General features: G+C 38.6%; 1 protein-coding gene across 1 annotated transcript in view; it reads left to right on the forward strand.

Moving 5' to 3' along the window:
• Positions 1 to 19,578, forward strand: part of LOC143144970 (neural-cadherin-like) — a 488,335-nt gene that overhangs the window by 92,906 nt on the left and 375,851 nt on the right. The window contains exons 10-11 of the mRNA XM_076307878.1: positions 450 to 641; positions 6,442 to 6,632. Of these exons, the coding sequence (XP_076163993.1) occupies positions 450 to 641; positions 6,442 to 6,632 (383 nt within the window). The remainder of the gene's footprint in view (positions 1 to 449; positions 642 to 6,441; positions 6,633 to 19,578) is intronic.

Here is a 19,578-nt window from a genome sequence, read left to right on the forward strand (position 1 = left end):
AATAGTTTTAGATGTTTAAAAAAATTTTTTCATTTCTCCGTTTATCTAACTGTATGGAGTCACTTGTAATACACAAAGTACATATGTATATTACTTAGACAAATTCCCTTTGTACATACTTTTAAGTGTAAAACCGGCAGTAATGTCATTATTCCAACTCACAAACCCAAGATTGGATTTCTACCGATAGTTCGTGTTTACCTATCTGCGATAAAATTTCCATTGTAACTTTCCTTGTTTGCAGATCGACAAGATTGGTAAAAGATTAAAACCAATTCTTTTGACGGATAGCATTATTCGTTTAAGTATTGCTCGTTGTAAAAGTACCACCGAATCACATTCGCGGATGGCTTTGAAAGGAAATTTATCCAATTTGAAAGAAGTTTACCCTAGAGTTACGCCCCCCTGTCTCTCGATGCATCTGCAACTTGGTTCTTATCTGTTTACAGAAATATGTAGAAAACGTGAAACAGGACGCGAGTATCGGAACAAATATTTTAAGAGTGTCGGCATCGGATGAAGATGCCGACAATAATGGTGCCATAACCTACTCGTTGAGCTCGCCCAGCAATATCCAGGACTTGGAGTATTTTGAGATTCAACCAGAGTCTGGTTGGATCGTCTTAAAGAAGCCTCTGGACGTGAGTATTCTCATTGATGATAATCTACACATGCGTTTCTCTTTAACAGTAACAACAATAATCGTTTTTTCGAGGACTGCCGTGTGTTCTCGAGCAAGAAACATCTGGTCCTTCGTTCGTCTTCGATCATTTGTCGTCAGTGTTCACCATTTGTAGCGCCACGAAACATATTGTCCAACCTGACGGACCATAGTATGTCAGTTTAACGCAGCATAAACGATAAATAACGTGCAATGTTATTATGAAAATTTGAAAGAAAATCTCGCTCGCTGCGAAGCATTAACTCAAAGCCGAGAACGCACGCCACGTTCTCCAGCATTATTATGCCCGTACATATATGCACACACATATACGTACACTTAGGCCTGTTCCTATATGTGCGTGTGTATGTACATATCTGAGGATATATATATATATATATATATATATATATATATTATTTATACAATATGAATACAAACTTGAGTGTACACCTTCTGCCGATATATTGTACGTTTACGTTGACTTACGTTCTTTAACACGAATCCGTTTTGTTGCTGATCGGATAACTTATATACTAATATGCGTTTGGTCGGCAATTATTTCTCTAATTATCACAAATATGCAACGAAATGAGTTTCCTTTTTACGGCACATGTATAGAACTTTTTAATTCCCATTGATATGCACAATGTGTTCACTATGGTAAATACTTAGCTATGCCTGATTTCCTCAAACGCTTCATGTACCTGAATCGATCGACCGTTCGGGCTATTTTTGCAACAGAACACTCTCTCTCTGTCTCTCTCATTCTTTCTATCGAGAACATGCTCGCGGCGCGAGTACCTATTAAAAACAATGGTTCCAAATCGAACTTTCGAACACCTCTTGTCCAGTTTTGTTTCATCGCCGTGGTCGGTCGCCGGCGAACGTTCTCTACTACTTTTCGTTTTCCAATTGTTTCTTTTCTTTTTTTTTTTTTTTGTTTTTCTTCTTTCTCGTCTAGTTTTCGTTCGATCATTTTCTTTCTTTCTGTTGTTCCTTCAAAATTTCGGTTCGATTGTCTGTGTTCCGTTGGCCGTTCGGTTTCGCGCCCGTACAATAATAAGAGAATCTGTCGTTTGTTTTCTTTACTCGGATTGATTTTCCCGCGTGATTTTTCCAACCTAATTGAATCGAATACGGATCGCGATCTTCTCGAGTAACGCTCCGGACAAACTCGACCGGTACCGAAACGAGCGTGTGCACTTTTCTCACTTTCCATAACCTTAGCCAAGGAGAAAGATGTCTGCGTATTTTTGTTCCCCTGTTTTTTTGTTCTTTTTTTTTTTTCTACACGCGTCACAGAGCCGCGGAGAAACAACGGGAAGGAACGAACGAATAACAGAGCAAAAGGAAGGGAAACGATCGATACCCAACTAATTACCTTTAATTATTCTCCTTAAACTAAATACTAATGTGAATGTTTTTCAAAAGGGAAGTGATGTTTTTTGAACTTCCAGGAGCAGGTGGGAACGACATTTTTTGAGCCCCACGTACGGTGTACTTCAACCTCTACGCATTTTGTGGTGCATCAGACATAAACAATTTTTGAAAATGCTTGCATATTTTATATGAATGTGTTTTTGATTCCTTTACAGGAACGGATCTCGCTCTCGCTCCTACATCCTTCCTCTCTGCTCTCTGCTCTCTCTCTCTCTTTCTCTCTCTCTTTATTTCTCTCTCTCTCTCTCTCTTTCTCTCTCTCTTTCTCTCTCCCACTCTCTCTCTCTGTTTCTTTTTTTCCCAGGTCCCAGTTACTCTGTCTCTAATTTTTTTCATTACTACTATCGTTTTCTTCCGTTCCGTTCGCCTTTGTTCATCTACTTCTCTTATCTTGCATCGTGATTCGCGTGTGTTCCGCAAACTTTTGTCTTTTGATTTTTGTAAGAAAAGCTATCCATCGAGGAAGAGTCATTTTTACAGTTTGTATTTTGTTAACACCGACATCGATGAATACTTTCGACGTTTTTTCTCTAATTTCCATCCTCTTTTTCATTACGATTCGATTACCGTTTTCTCGTTCGTTTGCATTTTGTACACTTCAAATATTTTTGTTCGTTTCTCGTCCTTCTTGCTCTTCATCTGTCTGACGTTTCCCGACTTTCGTCCCATATCTTCCCGCAAACCACGACGTGACTGACAATGAGCAAAAAAAAAAAAAAAAAAAAAAATAATAAATAAATAAATAAATACATAAATAGATAAATAAATAACAAAAAGAGAAATGAGAGACATTTTTTGCCGAGAGCGCAATAACGATAAACCGTAAGAAGTCTGTCCGTGGTGTGACATTTTTTCTTCTGTGATTGGGGCGGCATACCACTGTCGTAACGAAACAGAAACTAAACGGAATAATGCGGATCTATAATATACACGACGAGCCAACGTAATAACCAAAAAAAAAAAAAAAAAAAAAAAAACAAAAAAAAAAACAAAACTAATCCACGGTAAAAACGTCCATCGGTTTTTGAGTGTCGTTATAAACGAAAGAATCAGACGAGGGGTCGTCATAATTTTTTTTCCTTCTCTCTGTAACTCCGACCACTCTCCCCGATCCATCCCCCCTCCCATCACCGAGCTCTCTATTTTTCTCTCTGTCTGTTTCTGTCTCTCTGTCTGTTTCTTATTTCTCACGTCACCCATGTCCTCCCGATGCCTCTTTAAACGCATTCTTGCTTGCATGACAAATGCCTGCATTGGTTGATTTCGTAAAGGAACTAATTTGAATTTCTTATTGTTTATGTTTGTGTTCATTGCACCATTTACTTTCTTCGGATTTGATGATGACAAAAAAAAAAGGGCTGTTTTCCAGTAAGTAGGAACAACATTCTTGTGTTTTCACACTTTGCATCGAGAACACAGTATAACATGATAGCATTGTTATACCAGCGCAAGAAAAAAAAAAAAGAAAAAAAAGAAAAAAAGAAAGAGTATAATATTCGTTGCAGTATACTAGAGCGCCTTTCCGTTCGATTATTCAGTGTGTAAACTTATCGTTTCGATTATTTTGTTCGCCTTTGTTGTTGTTCTATGATTATTGTCACTCGGAGACGTCACTCTGTTTTTCTTTTTGTATCGCTATCACTTTCCGTCTCTCTTTCTATCTCTCTGTCTCTTCACTATCTCCGTCTTTGATCAATTTCTATTTTATTCTTACGTTTATAGTATTTGATTACCAAATACGCGCGATCTGTACGGTTTTTACGTTTTTGTTCGTCTCTTTCTTTCATAACGTTCACTCGTGTCGCCGCGCTTTATGTTCGTTCTCTTGTCCTGGTCTCGAGCGTATCCGCAGGTGAAGGACCTCTTCGATATCAACTATCGCCGATAACGATTTTATGGACTCTTGTGACACGTAACTAAGATTCACGATTCTCGGAGATCATTTCTTACAAACGAAACGAAACCAAATTTACAAACTCTCGGAATTTTTGTTAAGAAAACTGTCGACGAAACACGACCATTCAACGGTCGGTACGTTTGTTACCGATTCGGTAAAAGTAGGTTGTATAACATTCTTAAGTTTTTATTCGAGTTAAACGCTACGTAGAGTCGCACAGTGCGACGCACATCGAACGAAATATCAGATATTCAAAGTTAACCGTGAACAGTAAGTTTTTATCGAGAAAAGTGAAACGTTATCGGCGCAGAAGATTGTTCACTTTCGCTGTTCTCGAACATGTCCTCGAAACGACCATGAAATTGTTTCGCAATGTCACCCCTTTCGAAAATTGTATAATTTTCTTTTCTGTGCGCGTAAACACGAGAAAAACAATACACATAAGTATATCGGGGTAAGTATCCCTTACAGGAAACTATGTAACGATAGCGTTCACGTTAAGAAACGATCGAACGTTGAATCGACTGCGATCGGCCGTACGGTACCGCAACCCATGCAGAATTGACTCGATAATCAGCGAAATTTTCAGGTCGATCACAAGATTGGCAGACGCGTCGCAGAGTATGTCTAAACGAGACACCCCGAAAAAAGAGGTCTGGAACGGTAAAGCGGATACCCACGAGACTGCATGGTCCTTCACTCTCTTCTATCTCTTTCGTTTCGTTTCGTGATTAAAAGAAACCCTCCGGGTCGTCCACGACGGCCGTGTGTAACCGCGCTCGCCACTGAGTGACTTATCTCTCCGTAAAACGTCGAGTGAAAAAAAAAATACAAAAAAAAAGAAAACCAAAAAAAAAAAAAAGAAACTATGAAAAAAAAAAAAAACATCCGCCAACAACAGTCCTGAAAAAGTGCCCTGTGAGTTGACGGCCCAATGTTTTGCCACTAGCGTGACAACTATCGCCTGCGAGTACGGGCCTCCGACAGAGGGATGCAAGTCTTGCACGCAGACGTGGACGTTGAGTTAGACGTCGTAGACAGAAACAATAAACCACCTGTGTGGGATGCGAATGTATACGGCCCCATTCACATCAAAGAAAATGTCACAGTGGGTACTGTAGTGACGTCGGTGAAAGCCAGGTTTGTATGCCACGACATGACCGAGACAAGACACGTGACATGCCGTGCCGTGCCATGCAGTGCTACTCCCTTTGCCCTCTGTCTCTCTCGATAACACGTTCTTTTCTGGCCTCTTTCGCCGTTTCCTTTTGTTCTCTACATCCTCCATTTGCTGGTCACGTTCGTCCGTCGACTTATTATGGCTTCACGTACATCTCTCTATCGGTCCACGCCGTTGCGTCGTAGTGCCGTTTGTTTCACCTTACCGGTGTGGTCAGTTCACACGTTACGATCTTGGTCGATTGCGTAAACGTTCTAGCGTTTCCCGTTTCTTTCCACGAGTACATGATGTAATTCACGGGAGCTGAAGCATGCATGGTCAAGCGCGGCGCGGTAGATCGCTGATTGGTCGGACACTCCTACCTACTTACTACCTACTTACTACTTACTACTACTGTTACTACAACTACTACTACCATTACTATACTATTACCACTACTGTCTATCCCTTACTTATGTTAATTGTTACCATTCGACGGAGTCGATTTTCCGCAGAACGTTTGGGAATCGAACCGACACCAAATCACGATCGCACTCCGTAACTCCGAGTGTCTACCAAGAGTGTCTCGATAACACGAGAAGTGTTCCCGTAGCGAGGTTTCGGTGCGAAAGGATTCCCGAAGTAGCAAAGGGAACCGGCTCCGACGACTTTAGCGGAAAACATCCCTAGATGTGTACGAGTTCGGAAAACCAGATGCCGGATTGTCCTTAGCGCGATGATCCGTATAGGGTAGGCGAGGATATAGCGAGAGATCCAGGTCCCTTCGATGGGGGTTATTATTTTTCTTTCACGAGCAGCACGCAGGTGCGGAAGCGGGCGCGAAGCGCATCAGCGATCGCCGTTCCTTGTCTCAGGCGCTTTGGTGTACCTGTGTTCAACACGCTCAGCTTTCAGCTGGCGCTAGTCCCACTTTGCTTAGAGCGTAATCGCGCTAGTAGAGGGGCTAACCGAGCGAGAGCAGCGGCTAAAGCAGAGGGTCCCGGGGAATTATCCAGGCGGACTTATGACGAACTAGCGAGACACGATGATTAATTGGCTACACCAGGGTGCAAAGCAATGGCTGGTGGATATATAAAACGAGAAATAAATCAAACAGACCGAGACACCGCCCTCGCGGGGGGAGAGAGAGAGAGCGAGCGAGAATTTACCGAGAGCTGTCGGCGCTCCTCCGGAGATAAATACTACTGCCACGAGTCATTACGCCTGACACTAACGCCATTGTTTTTTGTTCCCGTTTGTTGTACACGCGGTCTGGTGTAGCGCGAGGTGTACAAGCTGCAGGCGATGGCCCAAGACAAGGGCTTCCCGCCCACGACGCGAAACGTGGAAGTTCAGATTGAAGTTGTGGACCGTGCGAATAATCCGCCCGTATGGGACCACATAGTGTATGGCCCGATCTACTGTAAAGAGAACATAGCCGCTGGGGCTAAAGTTGTGTCTGTTAAAGCCAGGTCTGTCACACTGTTAATGCTCCGTGCGGCTCTGCACGAACCCGCCCTGCACGCAATCTCGTGGCAGTATTGTTCTTGTGCACGTTAATTGATATTGTGTACGATTCCATATACACGCATCTACACACAGACACACGTACACCCACACACGAACACACGCACACGTATACACACAGAGACATACACGCTCGCGTGCAGCGATCATGCGGGTGGGGATGCGGACTCGAGACGCTCGTAACGTGATCCCAAATGTTCGAAGAATTGCTTCGCGCGAGGGCGTGTACATCCGAACTGTCTTCGTGATTCCTGAACGTCTTGAAATACACAGCGTTCGTCGTCGCGCGTCTACTCGTAGAAACCGTGTCGAATGCTTGAACGAGCGAAGCGATGCGATCAATCGTAATTTGCCACTCGCGCGGGAAATGATCGTTTCGACGTGAAATTTCGCGTACAGTCGCGTCGATTTTCGAGTTTTTCGCGCGAACCGCGACAAAGTACCGACACTTCGTCTTTCGAGAGTTCATCGAGACCGTCTCGTCGAAAGTAAATTTTCAAATTTCGCGTTTTCGAAGCGATTCGAGGTTTCAATTGGTCGACGTTACTCGCGAAACGCGGAATCGAACCGTTCGTCGCTGCACGCAATGTTCGCAGCGAACACGCGCACAAATGGACACGCATACACGTTAGGTGGTGAGCACGAGTGTTTGAAGGAAAAGAATATATAAGAGAAAGAAGAAAATATGGGGGAACACAGCGAGTGAAACACACGAAAGCTCGTTTACGTCGCGTTCGTACGAAATGGGACGCGCGCCGAACCGACGCGGTCCGTTCACTCGAGTATCGATACTGTCTGTACGCGCGGAGAACGCTGCAACGAAACGAGCAACGCGCGCTGCGAGACTGTACTGCACGCGCTCGAGAAGATCGCATATAAGGGGCGTGGCTCGTCTTAGGCGCGAGAAGAGTACGCGCATGCGCGACCGAGTCTCACGCTGGATGCAATCTCCTCGCGCGCGTATTGTACACGCGTAGCCGTTTCTCCACGGTTATTGCAATGCAACTCGACTCTACAGCTGCATTCGTTGCGCACGCGAGACGATGACGTTTTGTTGCACTCCACGGTCGAACTTTGTAAACTCCCATAGGATTAATCGGTTTCGCGAAGTTGTCTAATCGCGGTTCTTGCGGATCATGGACAAAGCTTGCGAGAGAGTTTCCCGTACACGTAAAAACAAACGTTCGACGTTCCAGCGACGATGACGCTTTATCGCGAAGCTTGCACTATGTTTCGGATTCTTGGATCGTTGAAACAGCTTAACGATCGTATTAGGAACGGTGCAGTGCTAAGATCTGTTGCTATGCCCCGTGGAAATTGAATCGAAATTGGGATTGAATTTATATAACTCGAAGGAATTATCGTGTAATTATTATTGGTCGACCGAATTATTTTCTTGGACGTGAAAAACAGGGGAAAATATCGAAAATATTAGACTAGTTGTTTCGTAGAGTGACTAAGCTACTAAGATCATTTTTACAAGAGTTATAGAATAATTGGTATCGCTGTACGAATGCAACTTATGATGTATACGAACTCGTTTCTTCGTTACATTGGTTGCTGAATTTTCAATGAACCATAAATTGAATATTTCATAAAAAATTTTCTACATTAAACGTTCTATAACCAACCAGTTTAACGTTACAATATGTACATATTTTTCCTATCTTTTTCCTTAAAGGATCTCTTATCGTTTGAAAATATATTACTCGTACAACACAATGTTGTAATTACATCTGTAATATTGCAGCAACGTGTTTATGCACATACTAATGTTTATCGGTAGATTTATACGAAATATGCATTGAATTAATGTATACTTCGAATACAAATAAATTGATAAAGACCAATCTGGATAATTTTGAAGTTGGAAATGCATTTTTGGAATATTTTACAAATCATTGCACGCAACGTTGTAGTTGCGGTATCTTGGAAATATTTCGACAAATATTTCGAATCTCGTCGAAAAATATTCCCGCGATATTCCGTGTTGTATGGATAATAAGATTTTACTGGGAAAAAAGTTTTCGTTTTCTTTCGACTTCTGTTCTCTTTGGACAGCTCGTTGCGCTTTTCAACGACAAAGAAGATAATTCGGTATTCCATTCTCCATGGATTTAACAATTTATCGAACGGTCAGTTTAACGCAAATGTTTCATTTTTAGAAACGGAGCATTTCAAAGATCGTACTTACAGTCATCCGGTACCGGTGGTTGAGTACTCGACGTACCGTGTTCGAGTGGAACGTCCCAGAAACAGATGGACTTCCGGTACGAACGAATTGGTTAATTATGCGCGGGTTTCAACCAGATGCCGTGAACACGTGCTGCTGATCAAATATAGGGGTCGACGCGTTTCAATGTGCAGACATGGTGCAAACCCCCGCACATAGCGTCACGCAATCGCTCGATCGTCAAACGCGTGCCAATTTCTTCGTGTGGTTTTAGGTCAGACATCATGTGCACGTTACAAGGCAAACTTGTCTTTCTCTCGTGCAGCAATGCCGCAGAATACGATCTACACTGACATTTTATATACTCTTTACGTTATCGCTATTCGACGTTTTCCTGATACGGATTATATTATATTATATCATTTTATAAATAATTATTTAGAAAATGAATTGACTTCAAAACTTACAAATCGTGTACTTTGATTGTTCGATACGATTCTATAATTTACATACACGATATGTTGTATTTTATTTGAGGGTTTTGATAGAGAAACGAGTAACATGAACAAATAGAGGGAATAATTTGAATGTTTTATAATGCTTGATTTATTAATTTATTGATTTTATTTTTAATAGTAGAATATTTAAATCTTCTTAGCGACGTTGTTCGACCTTTTCTCGTTAAGTTTGTTCGTAATGTATCGATGATTTTAAAATCTGATGAGATTTAAAGATCATTGTAACTCATGTTCGTGTATCTGTCGTTTATAAAATACCACTGAGCGATAACGTAAACGTTGTATGTTCAATCCGCATTATACAGGATGAGATACTTAAAAGAGACCATTTGAATAACTCGTTTGTTTTTAATTATCAAAGGAAAAGTATGGAACAGAAGTTGCTTAATTTCGAAGGTCACATAATGTTATATTAATAATTTTTTTATAGCCGGAAGAGTAGGTAAGACATAACGGTAAAGTCTATCTTTTAAAGTAGAACGATCATTTTTTATTTAAATTCTGATAAAGCATAATTGAAGGTTAATTAAGGTTAAACAAGATCAATTATAAAGGAAAATAAATTATTTCGTGGCACGTTTCTAATAATTTCGTACCTTCTCAGTTTGTCGGTATATCGCTCTTAAAAACGTTAAAGCGTATCACTGAGCGTAAATGAATATTCGAAAGCGAAAAAATTTAATACGATGAATGTCATTAATTTAAAAGAAGAGCAATGCGTTTGCATACTGAAAGATTTCTCCATCGTGTTCATCTCTCGCGCTAATATCACTAACTACATACATATAGTTATCAGTTGTTTTCTCGGTTCGTTTGCATTTTTAATCGTCAATGCTACAAGCATTTTACCATGTTTGGTCAAACAAAACGCGAGGAATGTTCACGATTGGGAATTCTTTAAAATTAACATTTTTCCTTTCGTAAGATAAGTACTTTGATCGATAGATAAATTTAAACTAATTAGTGAACACGCATAATGCACTTAGGGCCATCAAGAAGAAAAGACACGAAAATATTTGAGGAAAGTTTTGAAATATACATGATAGAAAAATTTAAACTAATTAGTGAACACGCACAATGCACTCAGGGCCAACAAGCAGAAAAGACACGAAAATATTTGAGGAAAGTTTTGAAACAATTCATTTTCCTTTACATTTGACGTTGTGTAACCTTGCATAACCTTTAATTACAAATTGTGCTGGTCTTGAAATGCTTTATCAGAATGTAAATCAAAAATATATCGTTCCATTTACAAAAACAAATTCGATCGTTAGATTTCATCTACTTCTCAACCTATAAAAAAATTATTAACATCGTATTATCTGTCCCTCGAAACTGAGTGACTTTTGTTCAATATTTCTCTTCTATTGTTAAAAACAAACGAATTATTCAAATAGTCGTTTTATATACCTGATCCTGTATAACACGTAAAATCTGTATATTGTATTTTACTTTTCTACTGGACAACGTTCACATCAGATATAAACTATCGATTATAGGAAATTGTTAGATTTCAAGCGAAAGGTCCGAAGGAAGTTTAAAGCGCATATTGTTCTAACACCAAGGTAATTGGAACAAACATTACAGCGAATTTATAGACAATTGTTCAATTATCGAATTATTATAAAAGTCTTTCGTAATCACTGAAAGTAATAACATAAGTACAAACTTTTGCTTTGAAATTTTACTACGGAATTCTACGTGAGAAAATTTCTATACCATAAACTTTCAAATTTACAACTTTCGTTCTAATAACCAATTTCTTAACATATATATTTCCATACATTTTTATTTTCAATACTATAAAACCAGCATCCTCATAATTTTAAATACAATCGTTCCCTTCGAATAACAAAAATCAGTTTGAATTTCCGTTAACAATTTACCAATCGATAGTTCTGTTATTTGACACAATTTTCTTCGACAACTTTGTGTTTAGAACGCAAATACTCTCGTTTGATAAGTACATCGGTACGCGAAATAAAAATTTACATATTTTTCATTAAATTTTCGCGACAATATTATTGAAAAATCGACGAGATTTTCCCGATGAAAATCAGTGCAAACGTTACTCCGATTGGACAATTTTTAATTACACGTGATTCGAATAGTTTCTACAAAACGTCGACTACGCGCAACTAAAAATAATTCAAACGAAATCGCGTTCAATTCATTCTCATCTGTGGAACCTCATCGATTCATGTGTCGTACAATATTCTCACGACGAAATGATAATAAATATAAAACAGTTAGGTCCAATCAGGGAATGAAATTTAATCACGGTTGCGTATCTTACCGTTTCCCCGCGAGACCGTTGATTGCACGAGCCGATGACTCGCATTACATAAACGCAAACACGCGCTTCAGTCGTGTCAAATCGGTGTAAAAATTGTCGCTCGAAATCGAGAACTGCTGCACACCGCTGTACACTATTAATTTACCTCGTTCGTATCAGTGGTAGACTCTCGCGATTTACCGTGCACGCCTTCGAGAGTTGAGAATATATTCACGGATCGTTTCCCTGAAAGTTAATCCTACTGTTCGTAACTCAGCGAACGAACGCCGTGCGTTGCAACGAGACCATCTCGGATTGGAAAGACACCATCAGGACTACTCGTAAATTGAACGAGGGTAGACTGAAAGTTGTCCCCGATCGCCAATTCGTCGGAAGGACAGTATCGTGTAATCGAGTGACGGATTAACGCGATCGGTGGCGCGCGCAGAACGCGAGGGGCGAGCGTCAGTTGCGTTCGTTCTAGCGATTGTCCCAGGTAATCGCGTAAGCGTTATTTCAACCGCAGAGACTGGTACAGTTAGTATGTGTGTGTGTGCGTGCGTGGACGTGTGTCTGGGTGTGTGTGTGTGTATGTATGTGTGTGTGCCGTAAACATTTTTTGGGCATGTTTTACAAATAGATGCTTCCCTCGGACACGGATCGATTACGTTCATTCCGTTACACCGCGATTCCCCATATTTTCCGTTTCTTCTCCATCGTTCTTCTCTTTTGTTTACGTTTCTTGCACCGGATTGGCTTTTTTCAAAATTCTTTACTATTCATTGTTCTTGTCTCGATTTCGTCGTTTCCCGCGTGATACGTGGATCACTCTCGCTCGATTGTCGCGAACGATGCGAAAATAGGAGCCAAGCGTCGAACGTCGATGATACGTGTAACGTAACGATTACACGGGATTTCGAGCAACCGTGGCACCAATTTCGGGATAAAAGTCCTTACGCTGTGCGTTCACTGTACAGGGTGGCGATCGTCATTAGGAACCGTTCGATGGACCAGTAAATATTGATTTTAACGGATTTTACTCGGAATGTGGTCCCGAGTCTCGAATGTTGCGCGGTTCAAAGAGACCCGCGTGAAACGCTATCAATCCTTTATGCCGGCAGGCGCGTGCATAACTAACGGTAAGAGCGCCCGTGCTTTCTGATAGGGAACGCGGAATACATAAATTTTGTATGGAAATGTACCGAGTCTATTTCGCGATATTCGAACACCTCCCGTGTACAGGATGCGTTGATCACAATCGCCGTTTGAAATAACTCGATCTTCGAACGATTCGTTTGATTTGGAATACACTGTATCAGAGAGAGTTCATCGAAGAGAAGTACTTTTCGTGTCTTATATTTTCGGAGAAGCTAAGGTGACCTTGAATTTTTTAAATAACGCACTTTTTGATACGTTACAGTTGGTAGGAAATGATTCGATGACTTTCAACGACTTCAACGATCTTGAAGCAACTTTCACACTGGAAATGTACATTAGTGGAGTAGTAGATGCGGTTATCTACTTTTGTTTATCATTCATCGTGACTTATCGAAGTCATTCCAAGGTTACTTTGTTACCGAGTCATTGAATTTGTACTTTTATCGACTGAGATGTTGTACCAACTGAGAATAATACGCAGTGTTGTTTAAAAAATTAAAGGTCATTTTGATTTCTTAAGAAACATATGATACGAGTATATGCAACATATTTTGCGCGTAACTGTTTACCAAAATCGATAAATAAGTCACTGCGATTAGGGATTGTTACTGATGCATCTTGTATAGATATAATATCAATAGAGACGTCTTGTTAATCGAATAAGAAATTATTTATAAATTCTTTGCAAAAGAAACATACTCTACATCACCTGTAGGGTATGAGTAAAATTTAGCATCGAAAGTTAAGATTCTTTCAATCGCTTCTAGCTTTCAATACTCCAAGATTATTATTCAGATCGCTTGAACAGAAATATTCGTCTCGAAACAAAAATTGTAGATAATATTTAAACAAATTCGACCATGTCGAATAATACGATCTTCGAACAAAATTGACACAATTGAACAAAGTTTACACATTCTTCACGATAATAAGAAACTAGAGAAGACTATCGCAGAGTGCTCGTTGGAAAAGTGTGATTTCTTTGTACAAGTTAACGAAATGTCGATAATTCTGGAAAAGTATGTGTCATAAATTGAAAGTGAAGAACTAATAGTTCCTTTTGTCATCGAAGTAAGTTTTATTGCACACGAGGGAGAGAATTGACAAAACGTGCAACGATACTTGAAAAAAAAAATGAAACTACAGTAGATTGCACAAATATGGTTCGAAGATCGCATTATTGAACTCGACGGATTGATTTTGAATACCATCGATAGTTTTGTACTACCTATTCGAAATTGTCTAATATTCATCGGAATCGATATCTGGTAAAATGATTATTTACAAAGTGATTGAACTGGTTCCGTGTATCTGCACCCACCTGTGTGCATACGATTTGCGTTTGACGATGCTTTGCGTCCTGTTGTCGGGCATCATTCGCCATTTTTTCCGTTCATCGACCATTTTCTTTTGCAATTTGTTGCGAGATTTTGCATTGAGTATAGATCATCGATATGTATACATATTATATATACTTCATACATACGTATTGTACATTACGTGAATGCCGTATTAATTTTTGGGCATGTTTCGTCAGTTGCTTATCTGCGGTAGGTTACCGTATTGTTCTGAAAGTGACTATTTTTGTTTTTTTTTTCTTGTTTTTTTTTTTTCTTTTTCTTTTTCGTTTCATTTTGGTACGTCCCATTTTGTATTCTCGTTTCCATTGGAACACTGTTTTCGTTACCTTTTTGTTATTTTCGAGAGCGTAGTGTGTTCTCGTAGTGGTTTTTTGCCGGTCAAACTTTTTTGCGCCAATCAGCGGCAAGCTCTGTAAAAATTTAGACACTTGAGAGTTACCTAGTTAGAGCATCTCTCGGACTTCGTTAGCCGATCAGGTCGACCAACCATGGTCGACACGTAAATAAATTGCAGTAGATTTAAGCGCGTGCCTCGTCGCGTGATTAGGTGTCCGTCTCGGTCCACGCTTTGCCGACTCGGCCATAATCGAGCTTTCCTCAGTTGGGGAAAAAAAAAAAAAAAAAAAAAAATAAGACAGGAAAAGGCGAGTGTCAGTTGGCGCGAGGTTGCGATTGAATCTCGAATGCGGTACTTTAGAGTATGGTGGAATAAGAGTGAAAACGATGGCAGGAGATTTTCTTTGATTTGTCGTGCGAGACGATGTTAATTGATAAATATCACGCTGAAACACGGCTACCAAACACCACGCACCATGGTTCGGGGACAATTTGAGCACCGACTGCGGGTAAAACAGGTTCACGCTATTCGTTTCGTGTCGTTACTGATTTCGTCTTCTTGTCAGAGCGATTCGATGGTGTTTTCCTTTCTTTTCTTTTTTTACTCGCTTTTTTGCCACTTAGGGGTACAACAGTTCACACGTACGTTGCACAGACGAATGCAAATTCGAGGTGAGGGGCCACGCTTACGAGCTACTAACCGACACTATCGTTCCCTGATAATCGCTTGCGACATCCTCACTCAGTATCTGTTAGACGTGTTTCGGAGTCGTGGACGAAAAATTTCAACGAAAATGAAAGGAACGGAATTCTTTCTCTCTGTGCACCGACGTACCCTGTGTTTCGCAGACAAGGTGAGTCACCAAAAAAAAAAAAACATCACCCATGAACATCTCTCGTGAATCAAAAAATATACGAATCCGTTGTAGAATATTATTTAAAACGTTTCAACGGGCGAACGTTACGAGCAGATTAGTATTTTTGACTGGAGTTATTTGCTGTAGAGTTACGAAGGTCGTTAATGTTACTTTGAAAAGGACTAGATACCTTGATCTCTTGAGTGTTACAGGTAATACCAAGGCGTGGTGAACCATAATACGACCTCAAAATGACGTTGAACTTAGAAATTTGGAATAGAAAAATGAGAAGATTTTCGATAAACGTCTATCGTGGAATATTTAAAGGAAGACGAAACAAATATGATTTTCAAAATTCCTTTTAGTCTTAGACAAGTAATTTGTTTATTTGCTAATCTTAGTCCTCGTAATGCTTTTAACTCTATTTTGGGTTCCTGTTCGGTAATACGAGCTGAAATTGTCTAAAAGAAAGAATATATTGTTGAGTGAAAATTTGAAAAATTGTTTGGAAGAGATACGACGAAGGAAAAGTTGTGTTAATAATTAATAAAATGAATTTACAAACACGAAACGAATGTGAACACGCGCTCAATGTCTTCGATACGTGAGATCTCAACGCAAAACATTGAAATTCTGTAATTAACGTAGTTACGTAACTCACACCAATATTACTATAAACAATAATATATAATGTTGTTTAGCGAAAGAAGAATTATTTTGATGCTTCACATTATTTGAGGTTTCACGCATTCAACATTGTGAACGTGTGTCCACATCATTTTATGTTTTCATGTTTACTTTTTTAATTCGTACAACTTTCATCTCGGTTTATTTCTTTTTAGATATACGTGAAATTTCTACCGAACAATGTATTTTTTCTTTTGCATAATTTTTATTTGTACCGCTGAAAAGAACCTGAAACAGGGTCGAAAACAATTTAAAAGCATATTAAGGTTCATTATTATGAACGTATTATCATTCTGTTGCCAGCAATAATATGCAATTGATAAAAATACATTTTGAAGAAACACCAATAACTTTGATAACTATGAAGAATATAACTCAAAAGACAGAAGTTTTCGACTACTATGTTCGTTTTTCGAAGTCATCTATGTTCGACACATTTCGTTCAATTTTTAAATCCGAGAGAGAAATTTAGGTGTTTTGTTTCTGGTGATTCGTATTGTATAAAGTAATCTTGATCTCATTTGGTAAAATCGAAACTGCTATTTGTGTTTATTACACGGTAATAATTATCTGCATATCGATGGCTAGTAACGTGACACGGTATGAATAATATCGACGAACAATCTTCACATGTATAAAATTTCTTCTAACATTGGAAGAAAAATTCATCGACCTTTGCAATCAATGCTTCGAGCTGTCGGTATGTTTGTACGGATCAATTTGTAAAATTGCGGACACAGAAACAGAGTGTGCGTGTATTCTCCAATGCAAAAATGTTTGTCTTTTAGTCGCAATCTAAATATCGTGTAACAGCAGGTCGTTACTATTTTCAATGGAAAAGTTTACTGAACCAATCCTTTCTGGTGTGCAATATTAAATGGACTTGTTTCGATGTTTCGAACTTGTCTCGTGAATTTCACTTGCAAGAATATGTGACTCACTCTCTTCCTTTGCAGATTTTAATGAAATTTTACAAATTTTGCAGAACGACCGCATGTATTTATTTTAGTAGTGGTAATTCAAGTTAATGGATGAAACCTTTGAATACTTCCTCTACGTTAAGAATTTTTCCATCTAAATTCTATCTTGAAAACTATTGGAAGTACAGGAAAATTTTGAAATAAATTCTTTATAGATTTTGATGAAATATAACAGCAGTAAAATTACTTAACAAAAACGAAGGACAATCATTTTTACTGCTTACACGTATACATTTATTGGAAAGACAAAGTTACAGTGAACTGTCTTGTTTTTGAATTCAGACTTAAATTGTATACAAATTGACGGTTGAAAACGTACGAAGAATAATTGTAAAAGTCTCCTTTAGATGATAAATCGTTGTCAGTTTTATAAAGTGATTTTTTTTTTCTTTGTTTTCTTTTCGTCGATGTGTAAATGGATCGTGTTATTTTCCACTGAAAACTAAATAGAATTTTTTTAAAAAACTGTTTCGTGTATATACAATAATTTTGAAAGTAGTATCAGGTGGCTGAAATTTTTGAGAGTAGTTTCATTAATCTCTTAAACTCGAATTTAATAAATAAAAGGAATACTCGAGTATCTCTTAATTTTCGTCGCTCTACAAACGTGCAAAATTGTCAATAAAATTGGAGAATATGTGGCACATCTCTATCTTCAATTTCAGACTCAATCATTAAAGGAGGAAAAAGAAAATATTAAGCGTTTTGTTAAATATTAATTTTACAATGAGAGTATCAATCGAGTTACAACAACGGTTTCGTAAAACTAATTCCCGAGAACGTGTAATTTCTTATTATGATAACGACACACGTTAGTTTTCAGTCTCTTAAATGCCTCAAAGAGAGCATTAATAAATTGATCGGATTGTATCAAAGCTACTGGTTTGCCATTCGGTACATTATTTGAAACTAATCCCATTTTATTCTTACGGTTGGTTATTATTAAAAATCGGGTTACGGAATTTTTAATCTTTTTAGTCCGTTCTACAACTTGTTAGAAACTTTAATCCTTGCCCGGCGAGTATTATTAAACCCAGAGCTTACGTTTCAGATTAGCTCGAAACTGAGGATTAGAGAGAGAATGATTCATGATTCGAGTCGGTACAATTGGATTTCAGAGTACGCGATCGCTGGCTCGAAACGTTGAAACGCAGAACGCGAATTATTTTACAAATCCTATCGCTTGTTAATGAGTATTTACATGTATATCAAATATCAATAATTCATTGTACTCCCTCGATATTTGAAAATCGGCTTTCACACACTTCATTCAATTCGTATTTTTAATTCGAAGTTATTACTTTCCTTCGCGTAGGAAAAATTGTAGCGGGATTTATCACGCTTTTGTTGTGATTTTAAGCCGCTTTTATTCGTTCATTTCTTTTTCATAATTTGCCGCAGAGACAGGAAAATTTTAACCGAATAAAGTAACTTCGCACAATCCATTATTTAAGTAATTCTTTTTACCAGTCGTTAAAGCTCTTAAATTTAAACGCACCGTCGTTACGCTATTCGAAATCATTGTATCATTTTCTATATCTCGTCACGTGTTCATTTCAAAATTTTAAGTTACCCAAAGTTCAACGAAACTGGGTGACCAAATTTAGAAGCTAGTGCTAGTTACATTAAGAACGAAGAATGTTTGTACAAACGTGGGTTCGGACATTATTTGTTAACCGACATCGCTAAAAAAATTACTAAAAATAATTTCTTTTCAATTAGACTGTCGAACACGTTGAAAAAATGTAGAGAAATAAATTTCTCTATTTTATTCTCGATTACTTATATCGGGTAAAAATGGTTCACTTTCTCTAGCAAAGAACTCATTTTAATAAAACTATAGACTCATAGTGTGATTAAAAATAAAGGATACGTGTCTTTTTCAAACTCTTGTTTAAGAGATAGATAGACTCTCCAAACTTTTGGTCTTCTGATGCTATCTTCAAAACTATTGAATATACCGCAGACATGCGGGAAGTTGGCCTAGAAACTAAAAAAAATGTCACAGTAGAAAGAAAAATTGTCCACTCGCATCAATCGTAACGCGATTACTACGTCCTTACGTAGATATATTGTCATTCTAAGTTGGACACGTGTAGATGTTCAAAACATGAATGATACAAAACACGACAAAACGAGATGCAACGATAGAGTTCGCGAACGCATCTCAGATACGTTTCTCATCTCATTTTGTTGTATTGTGTTTCGTTCACGTTCCTCCTGAAGCAGTGGACTTCGACACTAGTCCAATTTAGTATACAATTATCACAATGTTATGACATTTCATTATTATCATTACATTTTATTATTATTACAATAATAACAGTGTTTTGCGTCACGATGTCACCGTCGTGTCACGATTGATACGAGTGGACAATTCACCTTTTTCTTGCGACTCTTCAGCTTTTAGGACAACGTCCAATTTCTTCGTAAACTATGTTTCGATCACTATCTTTTGCCCGTAAAATAAATAGAATTCACTTCCATGTTTGATCATGTTACGATTTCACCTTGTACATTCAACACGAATTATTTTTATGTCCACG

The sequence above is a fragment of the Ptiloglossa arizonensis genome, chromosome 3 (assembly GCF_051014685.1).
Source record: "Ptiloglossa arizonensis isolate GNS036 chromosome 3, iyPtiAriz1_principal, whole genome shotgun sequence".
NCBI classification, from domain to species: domain Eukaryota; kingdom Metazoa; phylum Arthropoda; class Insecta; order Hymenoptera; family Colletidae; genus Ptiloglossa; species Ptiloglossa arizonensis.